At 39.2% G+C, this 13434-nt stretch overlaps 1 protein-coding gene across 1 annotated transcript in view; it reads left to right on the top strand.

The window, feature by feature from the left end:
* Nucleotides 1–13434, top strand: part of LOC136877587 (fatty acid synthase) — a 426680-nt gene that overhangs the window by 205615 nt on the left and 207631 nt on the right. Inside the window, exons 13-14 of the mRNA XM_067151746.2 lie at nt 5822–6126; nt 6275–6416. Of these exons, the coding sequence (XP_067007847.2) occupies nt 5822–6126; nt 6275–6416 (447 nt within the window). The remainder of the gene's footprint in view (nt 1–5821; nt 6127–6274; nt 6417–13434) is intronic.

The raw sequence follows: 13434 nt of genomic DNA, 5'->3' as shown, positions 1-13434 counted from the left end.
ATATAGCTGATGATGACTGCTAAGCAGTCGAAACATGTACTATTATGATCTTATAAAATTGCCAAAGGTAAATAAAAGTATCGATCAGGTGGCTAAAAATTTCTTTGATTGTTAGATTGTCATATCGATACAGACATGAAGTGCATAGTTTTTGAAGAAAGTTCTCGAGATGAACTGCTAAACAAGAAGAACGTTGAATGTGCTCATAAAATAGGCATGATGTAGAATGTTTATTGGTATAGAAGACAGACTTTCCCCACTGACCCAATAAACAATCTACAGTATTAGCTGTTTGGAGTATCTTCATGTCTTGGTTGATATTAGTAAATTTGTGATTGTCAATAATGTGTTCATTCAGTGCAGAAAATTTTCTGTATCTATTGGCATTAGTGTGTTTCTTTGCCCAGAAGAAGACAACATTTTGATGATTGACAAGGCTATTAAAGTTATCAAGAATACTGTATATATACGAGTAATCCCCACATATTTCTTTCAAAATTTGCTGGCAAAATGTTGGTGAGCAGATATTATTTGTCATATAATAAAGTTCATCATAGCAATGGCAAGAGAGTTAAAAATTATAAGTTTTAAGACTAGCCATGGATGGTTCAAGCATGTTTTTGAACAACATTACTTCAGTTCATGGGAAAACTAGCTTTGTACAATGCAATACCTCCCAGCCAATTATAAAAAAAGGTTGTGAATTTCCAAAGATTTTCCTATTGCTTTGCATCAGAGAAATTCATATTTACTTTCACAAACTAGTAATGCAGACCAGACATCAGTATGTGTAGACTTCAATGTAACAAGTTGTTTTATAATTTTAAAAATGTATTGTTCTGTAGTAATTACAGTTTTCAATGTATTTATTTGACAAAGGTATACAAATATATAAAAATATTTTTTTCAAAATTTCCATTCCTATGGTTCATGTTTGTGGGTTACAGTAGTCATGTCCTAGTTCGTGAACCATGGGCAATGGCTGAGTGGCCTAGTAAGTGGTCCTGAGAGTCGGGATACCAGTTGCTATGGAATGGGAGTGGGCATCTCGGACATATTCTGAGTCGTGGCCCTTCTTGTGCTCAGGCGGCCAGGACTACACAATTCACCGGTGGTCCATAACCCGTTAGAGGAGAAATCCTCACTTGGACTATGTGCAAGTAGGGCAGCATCCTGCTTCATGAATTTACCGAGCTCAGAACACTTTAAGCAAGCCTCGGACCTATGGGAGTAATGGAGTCCCACTCCCATATGACAGGCGAGGGACTCCTTGGAAACAACTTGGCGAACGAAATGGAATTCGATGGGGAGCTATCAATATTAATGGGGCTTATGGAAGAAAGAAGGTAGAACTTGCTGAGTCAGCAAAGAGGATGCATCTGGATGTGCTAGGAGTAAGTGATATTCGGGTAAGGGGAGATAAGGAGGAAGAGATAGGAGATTATAAAGTGTACTTGACGGGTGTTAGAAAGGGAAGGGCAGAATCTGGGGTAGGGCTCTTTATCAGGAATACCATTGCATGCAACATAGTTTCTGTTAGGCACGTAAGTGAGCGAATGATGTGGGTAGATTTGTCAGTGGGAGGAATTAGGACAAGAATTGTGTCCGTGTATTCACCATGTGAGGGTGCAGATGAGGATGAAGTTGACAAGTTTTATGAAGCATTGAGTGACATCGTGGTCACGGTCAACAGCAAGGATAGAATAGTGCTAATGGGTGATTTCAATGCGAGAGTTGGGAATAGAACTGAAGGATACGAAAGGGTGATTGGTAAATGTGGGGAAGATATGGAAGCTAATGGGAATGGGAAGCGTTTTCTGGACTTCTGTGCTAGTATGGGTTTAGCTGTTACAAATACATTCTTCAAGCATAAGGCTATTCACCGCTACACATGGGAGGCTAGGGGTACCAGATCCATAATAGACTATATCTTAACAGACTTTGAATTCAGGAAATCTTTTAGGAATGTACGAGTTTTTCGGGGATTTTTCGATGATACAGACCATTATCTGATCTGTAGTGAACTAAGTATCTCTAGGCCTAGGGTAGAGAAAGTGAAATCTGTCTGCAAACGAATAAGGGTAGAAAATCCCCAGGATGAGGAAATTAGACAGAAGTACATGGATATGATTAGTGAGAAGTTTCGAACAGTAGACAGTAAGCAGGTTCAGGATATAGAAAGTGAATGGGTGGCATAAAGGGATGCTGTAGTAGAAACAGCAAGGGAATGCCTAGGAACAACTGTGTGTAAAGATGGGAAAAGGCGAACATCTTGGTGGAATGATGAAGTGAGAGCAGCCTGTAAACGTAAAAAGAAGGCTTATCAGAAATGGCTCCAAACAAGGCCCGAGGCAGACAGGGATTTGTACGTAGATGAAAGAAACAGAGCGAAACAAATAGTTGTTGAATCCAAAAAGAAGTCATGGGAAGATTTTGGTAATAACCTGGAAAGGCTAGGTCAAGCAGCAGGGAAACCTTTCTGGACAGTAATAAAGAATCTTAGGAAGGGAGGGGAAAAGGAAATGATCAGTGTTTTGAGTAATTCAGGTGAACTCATAATAGATCCCAGGGAATCACTGGAGAGGTGGAGGGAATATTTTGAACATCTTCTCAATGTAAAAGGAAATCATCATGGTGGTGTTGCAAACAGTCAAGGTCATGGGGAGGAGGAAAATGATGTTGGTGAAATTATGCTTGAGGAAGTGGAAAGGATAGTAAATAAACTCCATTGTCATAAGGCAGCAGGAATAGATGAAATTAGACCTGAAATGGTGAAGTATAGTGGGAAGGCAGGGATGAAATGGCTTCACAGAGTAGTAAAATTAGCGTGGAGTGTTGGTAAGGTACCTTCAGATTGGACAAAAGCAGTAATTGCACCTATCTATAAGCAAGGGAACAGGAAGGATTGCAACAACTATCGAGGTATCTCACTGATTAGTATACCAGGCAAAGTATTCACAGGCGTCTTGGAAGGGAGGGTGCGATCAGTCGTTGAGAGGAAGTTGGATGAAAACCAGTGTGGTTTCAGACCACAGAGAGGCTGTCAGGATCAGATTTTCAGTATGCGCCAGGTAATTGAAAAATGCTACGAGAGGAATAGGCAGTTGTGTTTATGTTTCGTAGATCTAGAGAAAGCATATGACAGGGTACCGAGGGAAAAGATGTTCGCTATACTGGGGGACTATGGAATTAAAGGTAGATTATTAAAATCAATCAAAGGCATTTATGTTGACAATTGGGCTTCAGTGAGAATTGATGGTAGAATGAGTTCTTGGTTCAGGGTACTTACAGGAGTTAGACAAGGCTGTAATCTTTCACCTTTGCTGTTTGTAGTTTACATGGATCATATGCTGAAAGGTATAAAATGGCAGGGAGGGATTCAGTTAGGTGGAAATGTAGTAAGCAGTCTGGCCTATGCTGACGATTTGGTCTTAATGGCAGATTGTGCCAAAAGCCTACAGTCTAATATCTTGGAACTAGAAAATAGGTGCAATGAGTATGGTATGAAAATTAGCCTCTCGAAGACTAAATCGATGTCAGTAGGTAAGAAATCCAACAGAATTGAATGTCAGATTGGTGATACAAAGCTAGAACAGGTCAATAATTTCAAGTATTTAGGTTGTGTGTTTTCCCAGGATGGTAATATAGTAAGTGAGATTGAATCAAGGTATAGTAAAGCTAATGCAGTGAGCTCGCAGTTGCGATCAGCAGTATTCTGTAAGAAGGAAGTCAGCTCCCAGACGAAACTATCTTTACATCGGTCTGTTTTCAGACCAACTTTGCTTTATGGGAGCGAAAGCTGGGTGGACTCAGGATATCTTATTCATAAGTTAGAAGTAACAGACATGAAAGTAGCAAGAATGATTGCTGGTACAAACAGGTGGGAACAATGGCAGGAGGGAACTCGGAATGAGGAGATTTAGGAATGAACTCGATGGATGAAGCTGTACGCATAAACCGGCTTCGGTGGTGGGGTCATGTGAGGCGAATGGAGGAGGATAGGTTACCGAGGAGAATAATGGACTCTGTTATGGAGGGTAAGAGAAGTAGAGGGAGACCAAGACGACGATGGTTAGACTCTGTTTCTAACGATTTAAAGATAAGAGGTATAGAACTAAATGAGGCCACAACACTAGTTGCAAATCGAGGATTGTGGCGACGTTTAGTAAATTCTCAGAGGCTTGCAGACTGAACGCTGAAAGGCATAACAGTCTATAATGATAATGTATGTATGTAATGTTTCCATTCCTAAAGTTAGGGTGCGGGGATTATTTGCAAAATATACGATATTATGAATCAAGTCTTCCTGGAAATGGAGGAATCTTTCCGATTTTCACACCAGGCAAATGCTGGGGCTGTACCTTAATTAAGTCCATGGTCGCTTCCTCCCCACACCTAGTCCTTTCCTATCCCATTGTTGCCATAAGACCTATCCGTGTTGATGCGATGTCAAGCAAATTTTTTAAAGAAAAGAAGAACTGAAGATGATTTTTGCTTTACAAGATAAAACAGTAGAATTGTCAGCCTCTTTTAACAATAATCATATGAGAGAAAGCAATCTAACCGCTCAAATTATGAGGTTATCAGCTAAAAGAAAGGAAGGGTGATGAAAGATGAAAAATTGAAGGACTCTATTGGCCTTGCAGGTCTAATACGGAATAAAGGTTGATCGAGGGAAACAAAAGCAATGCCAGACTTACTTGACAAGACTAGAGGGGCTTCCTGGCCGGTGCTCGTTCACCCGCAAGAACGTAGATTTGATCAGGAAGTTAAAAATTTTAAGAAATGAGATTTCCACTTCCAAAGGTGCACATGGGCCTGAGGTTCACTCAGCCTATGCATAAAATGAGTGACAGATTAATTCCTGAGGGCAAAGGCAGCTAGATGTAGAGCTAACCACTTACTCCATCAGGTGCTGAGGTTACGGATAGCAGAAGACTTTACTTACCACCCATCCCAGGGCCTTCATGGCCTATAGGGAGATGATTTTATATTGAACATAATAGTAATGATGATGATGATGATACTGTATGACTTTTACTTCTGAATGCAGATCGTTTGAGTTGCTGCTACCAGGCCATAGTCAACAAGAACTGTATAGGCAGATTAGAATTCTATGAGAATTTTGGTGAATTAACACTTAGATATGATGGTGGTGATGCTAATTATAGTTTTAGGAAGAGTACATTGCGACAACCATCCTCTATTAATGCTAGTCAGAAGGAAAAAAGGAACAGATCCAACCCTTTGAAGTATGAAGATATTGCCAACGTACAGGAAAGGGCCACAAAGGGCATGAAACTGAAATACTCCGTAGGCCTTGCAAACCTCTTACTATCAGGGTACAAAGAGGACAAGAGTTAACAGGGGAGGTTCAATAGGAAAATTCAAAGGAAGGAGACTGGCACAATGGTCAACTCAGGTAGGAGCCCCATGGTTGCCCACCCATGCTCCCAAATTAAGAATCCCTTTCAGTCATCTCTTATGACAGTTGGGAGCCACCATGGAGGTATCGGTATTCCATTGCCCCTACCAAATTTTTCAGTGCTGACATGAATCACATGAATTTCTGTATCTTCAAAAATCCAATGACCTCCACCAAAACTGAACCTGCGATCATACTAATCATTCACCACATGTCATTGTATAGTGCTAAATATTTGGAAATTTCTATAAAGATCAGGAGCCAATGACCTAGATTTTAAGCCCCTTTAATCATCATCATAATCATATTCATTTCTATAAATATATCTCATACAGTCATTTTATGTAAATCTGTATAGTTAGTCTGTACAATAATTCATTCTGTATTTTCTATAAGGTTCTCGTACAACCCAAACAACGCTCACCACGCTGGATAAGTACCTCAGTGCCGGAGAAGGATTGGAACTTACCTCAATGGCAGTTCAGTACACCTGAGTACCATACTAACAACCTGCTCAGCTCAGTATTGTTTGAAGAAGGTTGCCGTCATATTCCCAGCAATGCTATCTGCATTGAAATTAGTCCCCATGGTCTTTTGCAAGCAATCTTACGTCGTTCTCTTGGCTCCGCATGTACTAACATAAGTCTCACACAGCGAGGAAATAAACAAGGACTTGAATTCTTGCTTCAAGCCATTGGGAAGTATGTATCATTTAAAAGTGAAATAATATTCTTAAGGTAGCGGTGTGATATTTGATAAATTTAGAAATCCTATGAAATTTGGTTCATGTATTTGTATTACTTGAAGCCATTTTACTGAATAATTTACTTCATGTCAATTATTTCCCAGACTCTACATGCTTGGATTACAGCCTAAGCTGGCTGAAATATTTCCTCCAGTGTCACTACCTGTCTCAAGAGGAACTCCTTCCATTTCATCGTTGGTTGAGTGGGAGCACACTGACGACTGGCCCATCATCAGCTACTTGGAGGTTGGTCGCTCTGTTGTCATTTATGTATGTATGTATGCATGCATGCATGCATGTATGTATGTATGTATGTATGTATGTATGCATGTATGTATTATCCGCACACTTTATCTTGGTGCATTTGTGTACAGGAGTGTGGAGTAAGGAGGGAGCTATCCCGGTATCGATAGTGCTGCCTGGTGCTGCCAACTGAATGAAAATGAAATCTGAATTGAATCGAGAATATGATCGATCAATATGAAATTTCTAAACCGTTATCATCTTAAGCCAACAACTATGTCATATACACATTATATAACATTATAAACATTTCTCGATGCGAATCTTGTTCCTAGCATGAATTCTATACTTTGGCTTTGTTGTGTAAACAACAACAGTACTAGTACGTAAAGTGTACGCCAGATGTCGCACAACGATGTTTATACGATTCATAGTTTGTGTTTCAAAGGTTGCCAGTACGAATCTCAAAGATCGCCGAGGTCGACCAATTCAGCACTAGGGTGTAAATGCACCAAGATAAAGTGTGCGGATAATATGTATGTATGTATGTATGTATGTATGTATGTATGTATGTATGTATGTATGTATGTATGTATGTACATATGTATAACTACTATCTTGTTGTAAGATGTCAACATTTATTTTGTTTACAAATTTATAAAAATACTTTGGGTGTTTACTCATGAGTTTGTATTTCTCCACCAGCCAGTGGCCCACTGACTTTATAACACTTCTACAAAGTTCATCTCTCTTGGAGTTGAGTCATTTACACTCCCAAAGAATATGGTCAACTGTCTGATGATTTGTTTCACTGCACACACATGCAGGGTCATTTGTTATTTTGAACCTAAAGAAGTATTCACCAAATTTCCCATGCCCTGTAGTCATAGCTGCCATATTATGACTTAGGTTTAGTTTAATTTTCAGTCTACTCCATACCAAGCTCGATAGCTGCAGTCGCTTAAGTGCGGCCAGTATCCAGTATTCGGGAGATAGTGGATTCGAACCCCACTGTCGGCAGCCCTGAAGATGGTATTCCATGGTTTCCGATTTTCACACCAGGCAAATGCTGGGGCTGTACCTTAATTAAGGCCATGGCTGCTTCCTTCCCAGTCCTAGCCCTTTCCTGTCCCATCGTCGCCATAAGACCTATCTGTGTCGGTGTGACGTAAAGCCAATAGCAAGAAAAAGAAAAGTAGTCTACTCCCTACATTAGGAGAGTATGATTTTGTTATTCTTCCATTTGTAGTGTTTTCCCACTCGCTCTCTCATAAACAAAAGGTTTCCTCTATCAGGTCTTGTTTGATTGTGCAGATAGGTGTTCAGTGTAAACCACTTCTAAGTCCAGGTTGTTTGCAGCTTGTTTAGCCAAATAGTCTGCAAGTTCATTCCCTTCATTGCCAACATGAGACTTGATCCATGTAACATGTATGATCTAGTTTTCTTGCTGAAGTTATCATAAAATTCTATGTACTTATGTAATGTGTGTGTGTGCGTGCGTGCGTGTGTGTGTGTGTGTGTGTTTTTCAACAAGTAAGGTGGCAAGGATTCTCACAAGTGAGTTGTTCTCTAATTCATTCCAATTTCACACTAAAATACAGTAGGCATTATAAGTTTTATTAGTTTAATTATTTATATAATAATTACTAACTAAGAAAGTGTTCATTAATCGGTATAAGGAGCTACAATATCAAATACCTTAATAGAACTAATTTTATATCTGTTGTTTCCTGTCATTCAACTTTTTTACAATACTTCATTCTCTCCACTTGTCATTTGTCAAACAATAGAAATATCGAAGTAGACATATGAACACTCGTCATCCCCTCCTCAGTATCTAAGTCAGTGAATACTGTCCACAAACCTTACAGGAAATCTCACCACTCAACCAGACTGCGTAAATGTCTTTGGTGAGCCTTCAAAATAAACTTTATACTAAGATGAAAAACTTTGTGGGGTTTCTGGTTGGCTTGTTGGTAAATCTTGCTGTTCTTAATGAGCACTACTTGGGTTCACAAGGATGTAGGCTGATTTAGATCTGTCAGTTGTAATATTAGTGGCCTTGTCCTTAATTTGTTGGGTGAAATATTTTGGTTTTCACTCAAGCACTTCGTATGGGCTTTCATGAGATAGATAGATAGATACAAGAGAGGCTTTCTTTTTGTCATTCCTTACAATCACGTTACTTGTGTGTTGAAGATCTGTGCTGACAAATAGTGTTTCTCTTGCTTTATGAGGGTGTTCAGTAGGCTTTAATTGATCCATATGTTGACGTAGTTGGGAAACAAACACTGGTCAATCCACATCTTGTTTGGTATCTGACAGCCCAAATAAATCATTGGGTACATGCATCTCCACAGCTGTTGAATCATTTTCTTCTCTTACACAGCAATGAAGACCAAGAATTATGTCACTTCAATTTTTTCTTACCATTTACCCTGATGGCTGAATCAAATTTTCCATTTCACTGAGGGTGATACACTGTAATTCGAGTTAATTTAGTCACATATTTGAGCTAATGCTCGGAACAGCTCTCGTTGAAACTAAACTCCTTGGTCAGTCACTGGCTAGTTGCTCCAAATCAAATGGTCCAGGAGGTGAAAAGTCCTCATGTTACACTTTCTGCTCTAATGTCGCACAGAGAAATAACTTCTGTCCAATTACTGAATCTACCAATACAAGTTAAGCAGTATATAAATCCATCTGATAAAGGCAATGGACCTATCAGGTCAATGTACCACTTTAAAATATTCATTGATGCTTGAAAATTGCCCATTGATAGTTTTGGTATGTCTGGAGACTATTCTTTTGGCATGCTGTACATGATTTTGCCCACTGATGAACAGTTTGTTTTAAATTTGCCCAAACAAACCTTGATGCAATTAACCTAACTGAAGACTTAATACCATGGTGTGTCATACTGTAGTAATGTTGGAAAATTGAATATCTAAACTGCTTAGGAATGTATGGGCAAATATTACTTGCTGATACATCATACCACAATAATTTTCCTTCAGATACTGCATGTTGCTTAAACTTCAGAGTGGTATGAGGACTTGAAGTTTGTTGAGTTTGTCGTCCATCTCTTGAGCATTCACAATTTGTTCATAATCAACAGGCAACAATTCTTCAAGTCTGGATAGGTTATCACCCACTGTATTGTTTTTTCCAGTAATATGTCTTAGATCTGTGGTAAATTGTGATGTGAACTGAATATTCAACTTTGATGTAGAGTAGCTTCCACCTTTCAATACTTTTTTATTAATAATCTTCAGTTACACAGAAATAACATAGCTTAACATCTATTTTAGGACATGTTTCATCTCATGTACGAGATCTCTTCAGCTAAGAAATATGTACAAAAAATGATACAGATAATCGAAATGCACTGAACCAATTTGAGATCCTTAAAAGTATGTTGAACACTGATAAAATGTTTATTTAATGTCAAAAATGCATTGAAACAACTTAACATCATCAAAAATAAATTATTCATTGATATTCATTGATAGAAAGCTTGGTTTGTGTTAGCTGCTTTTATTATTATTATTATTATTATTATTATTATTATTATTATTATTATTATTATTCCTTCCTTGTTTCGTTTCGGCCAACTAAGGACCACGTCATTTCAACTGTTTCCCTTGAGCTTTAATGTTGGTCCAGTACTCCTTCATTCGTATACGGTGTTGCTCCTTTCGTTCTTCCGTCCATGCCTTTCCAGTTTTCATCTTCGGCTTTGGTAGGAAACTCTGATGTTCTTGGAGTTTTTTCTTAAGTGGGACACGCTCCTGGATATCTTCAAATGAGATCCCAATCTCCTGCAGATCTTTCTGTACCTCACTGAACCATGCCCCCTTTGCCTTTTTCTCTTGGAGGAAAGTGAAAATGCGGTTGGTTAACCGTGTTGAATTCATTTGGGCCATGTGTCCATAAAAAGTAATCCTCCTTTTTTGCATCACATCAGTTATTTTCTCCACATGCGAGTACAACTCCTGGTTGTGCCATCTCCTAAACTCGCCGTTGTCTTTGACTGGACCTAAGATTTTTCTCAAAATCTTTCTTTCCTTGGCCTCCAATTTCTCCATCATGCCTTTCTTGTTCATGGCGAGACATTCTGCAGCATATAGAGCCTCTGGCCGGATAACAGTGCAATAGTGTTTGATTTTTGCATTCAGAGATATAGATCTTTTGTTATAGACATTTTTAGTCAGATGGTAAGCCATTTCCATTTTATTCATGTGTGAAGAAAAGGCTTCTTTTTCGGACAAGTTAGGTTGTATCCATTCACCAAGATACTTAAATTTTTCAACTCGCTTGACTTTTCCGTGAGTCCCTTCTAGCTCACTTGGCGCCAGTTTGATGTTTGTAATGAATTTCGTTTTCTCAAAGGAGATTTGGAGGCCCGCCTTTGCAGCTTGTGTTTGAAGCTGGTTGATCTGCTTCGTGGTTACATCCAAGGAGTCAGCAAAAACTGCGAGATCATCTGCAAATGCTAGACAGTCAATTGAAAGGTTCTTGTTCTTGTGGCCTAGTCTGACTCCGCTTTCGACTCCTTCATAACTCATTTCTCTGCGCCATTCACGGATCACTTTCTCAAGAATGCAGTTGAACAACAGAGGTGAGAGACCATCTCCTTGCCTAACTCCTGTCCGTATTTCAAAGGCCTCTGAAATCTCTCCTCTAAACTTCACTTTTGAGTTGGTGTTGGTGAGAGTCTGTTGGATGATCACTCTTGTTTTACCGTCCAAGCCAAATTCCTTTAAGATCTGAAATAGGGTAGTTCTATCAATTGAATCATAGGCCTTCTTAAAGTCGATGAACGTTACTACAAAAGGCTTGCTCCTTAGTTTAAGATATGAAAGGACAGATTTCAGATTCATAATCTGCTCCACACATGACCGTCCTTTCCTGAAACCTCCTTGGTAATCACCCAGCTCTGGATCTAGCTGTTCTTCTGCCGTTCTTCTTCCCTGATTTGAAGAGCTTTTGAGAGAATTTAGTAGGTTATAAGTAAGAGGGAGATGCCGCGATAGTTGTTAACATCCAACTTGTCGCCTTTCTTATGAAGTGGGTGGATTAGGGCAGATGTCCAGTCACTTGGAGGTCTTTCAGTATTCCAGATATCATGTATGATGTCCGTTAATTTTTCCACTGCATTGTCACTAGCAAACTTCCACAATTCAGCTATTATCGAATCTTCACCCAGCGCTTTATTATTCTTCAAAGATTGGATAATCTGTCTGACTTCCTCTTTCGTAGGTGGAGCTGAATCTCGGTGAACTGTTGTTTTATCTTCAAATGTGAATCTGGACATTGGGGCCTCGCAGTTAAGAATGGATTCGAAGTATTTTGCAAGGATCCGGCAGTTTTCCTTGTCGTTATGGGCTAGGTTTCCATTGGAATCTCTGAACTGTAGGCTTGGTGGGTCGTATTTCCTCAAGTTGCTTTTAAATGTTTTATAAAAGTCGCTTGTATTGTTCTTCTTGAAATCCTGCTCAATTTGAGCCAGCTGGTGTTTGTCAAAAGCACGTTTAACGCTGCGGATGGTTTTTGCTGCACACTTTCTCTCATTCAAGAAGTTTGTCCAGTTGACTTGTTTCTTTAGCGAGTTCCATTTCTGCCAGGCGAACTGTCTTTGCCTTATTGCCGCATCGCATTCACTGTTCCACCAAGCATGCTTCCTGGGCTTAGTAAGCTGAACCGTCTCTTTAGCTGTTTTGACCAGGGCCTCGCGCAGTTGTTCCCAGTTCTCTGCATCCACCGACTGTAGTTTCTGAGTGAATTCAAGGTTAGATCCTAGTTTTTCTCTATCAAATCTTTCAATCCTTTTGGCTCGAACTCTCCTTGTGTTTCTCGGGAGTAGTTTGATTTTTATCTTGGATAGATAGTGATCTGAGTCCAGTTTTGCTTGTCTTAGAACTTTAACATTCTGAATTTCTCTTTGAGCCTTCCACGCGATCGTGACATGATCAATCTGGAATTCACCAAGGTGGTGATTTGGGGATTTCCAGGTCTTCTGTTTCTTGGGCAGGTGTTTAAAAGCAGTAGACTTCATTACGAGGTTAAATGCCTTACACAGCTCTGTTAGCCTTTCTCCATTACGATTTGTTCTCTGGTGAGCAGGATAGTTTCCAACGATGTTTTGGAACTTTCCCTCTTTGCCTACCTGGGCATTGAAATCTCCAAGCATGATTATGGTATGTTTGTCTGGAATCTTGGATAAAATCTCCTCAAGTTCTTCCCAGAATCTATCAGTTCCCTCTGGGTCTCTCTTGTTCGCTTGGTTGATCGGCGCATGAACGTTCACAATAGTATACATTTTGTTTGTGCTTCGAAAGGACAGAGTCGAGACTCTGCTATTCACAGAGGTGAAATTTGTTATTGAGTCCAGAATCATTTTGTTGACTACAAATGCTGTGTCAAGGTGAGGGACAGTTTGTATGACACGTTTACCAGGTTTACACTTGAAGATCCTGTAACCTTCAGATTCAAAGGCCTGCTCATCTGCAAATCTCGTTTCCTGAATTGCTGCAATCAAAATTTGCTGTTGCGATAGGATATTTGTGAGCTGTTTCAGTTTTCCTGCCTTCTGGAGAGAATTGGCATTAAAGGTAGCAAAGAAATTCTTGGCTCTATGTTTGATCTTTCTTGGAGTCTCCGATACCTCCAAGCATTACATAAAATCAGTTTCATGGTCCGTATCGCACTTCAATAGATTCACAATTAAGTATTTATTTATTTTCCACCTAGTCGATACAATGATTGCTTAAGGCAATTTTAAAGGTCAAAAGTGGTACATGTTTCGTATATTATCAACATCTTCAGCCACATAACACTGTTTAGATGAAAAATATATAAAATTGACAAAGTAATGCTTTAGAGGAAGTGTCCTTAAAATTAACATAAGATTGACAAGATTAAAACAAACAAATAACTCAAGAGAAAATATATAAATTATTTCTACAATAGAAAGCAGTCGTCAAGGAAACACTTGTACAATATTCCATAGAGAAATTGT

Source organism: Anabrus simplex, chromosome 7 (assembly GCF_040414725.1).
Source record: "Anabrus simplex isolate iqAnaSimp1 chromosome 7, ASM4041472v1, whole genome shotgun sequence".
Taxonomy (NCBI): domain Eukaryota; kingdom Metazoa; phylum Arthropoda; class Insecta; order Orthoptera; family Tettigoniidae; genus Anabrus; species Anabrus simplex.
This window is presented reverse-complemented; position numbering and strand designations above follow the sequence as displayed.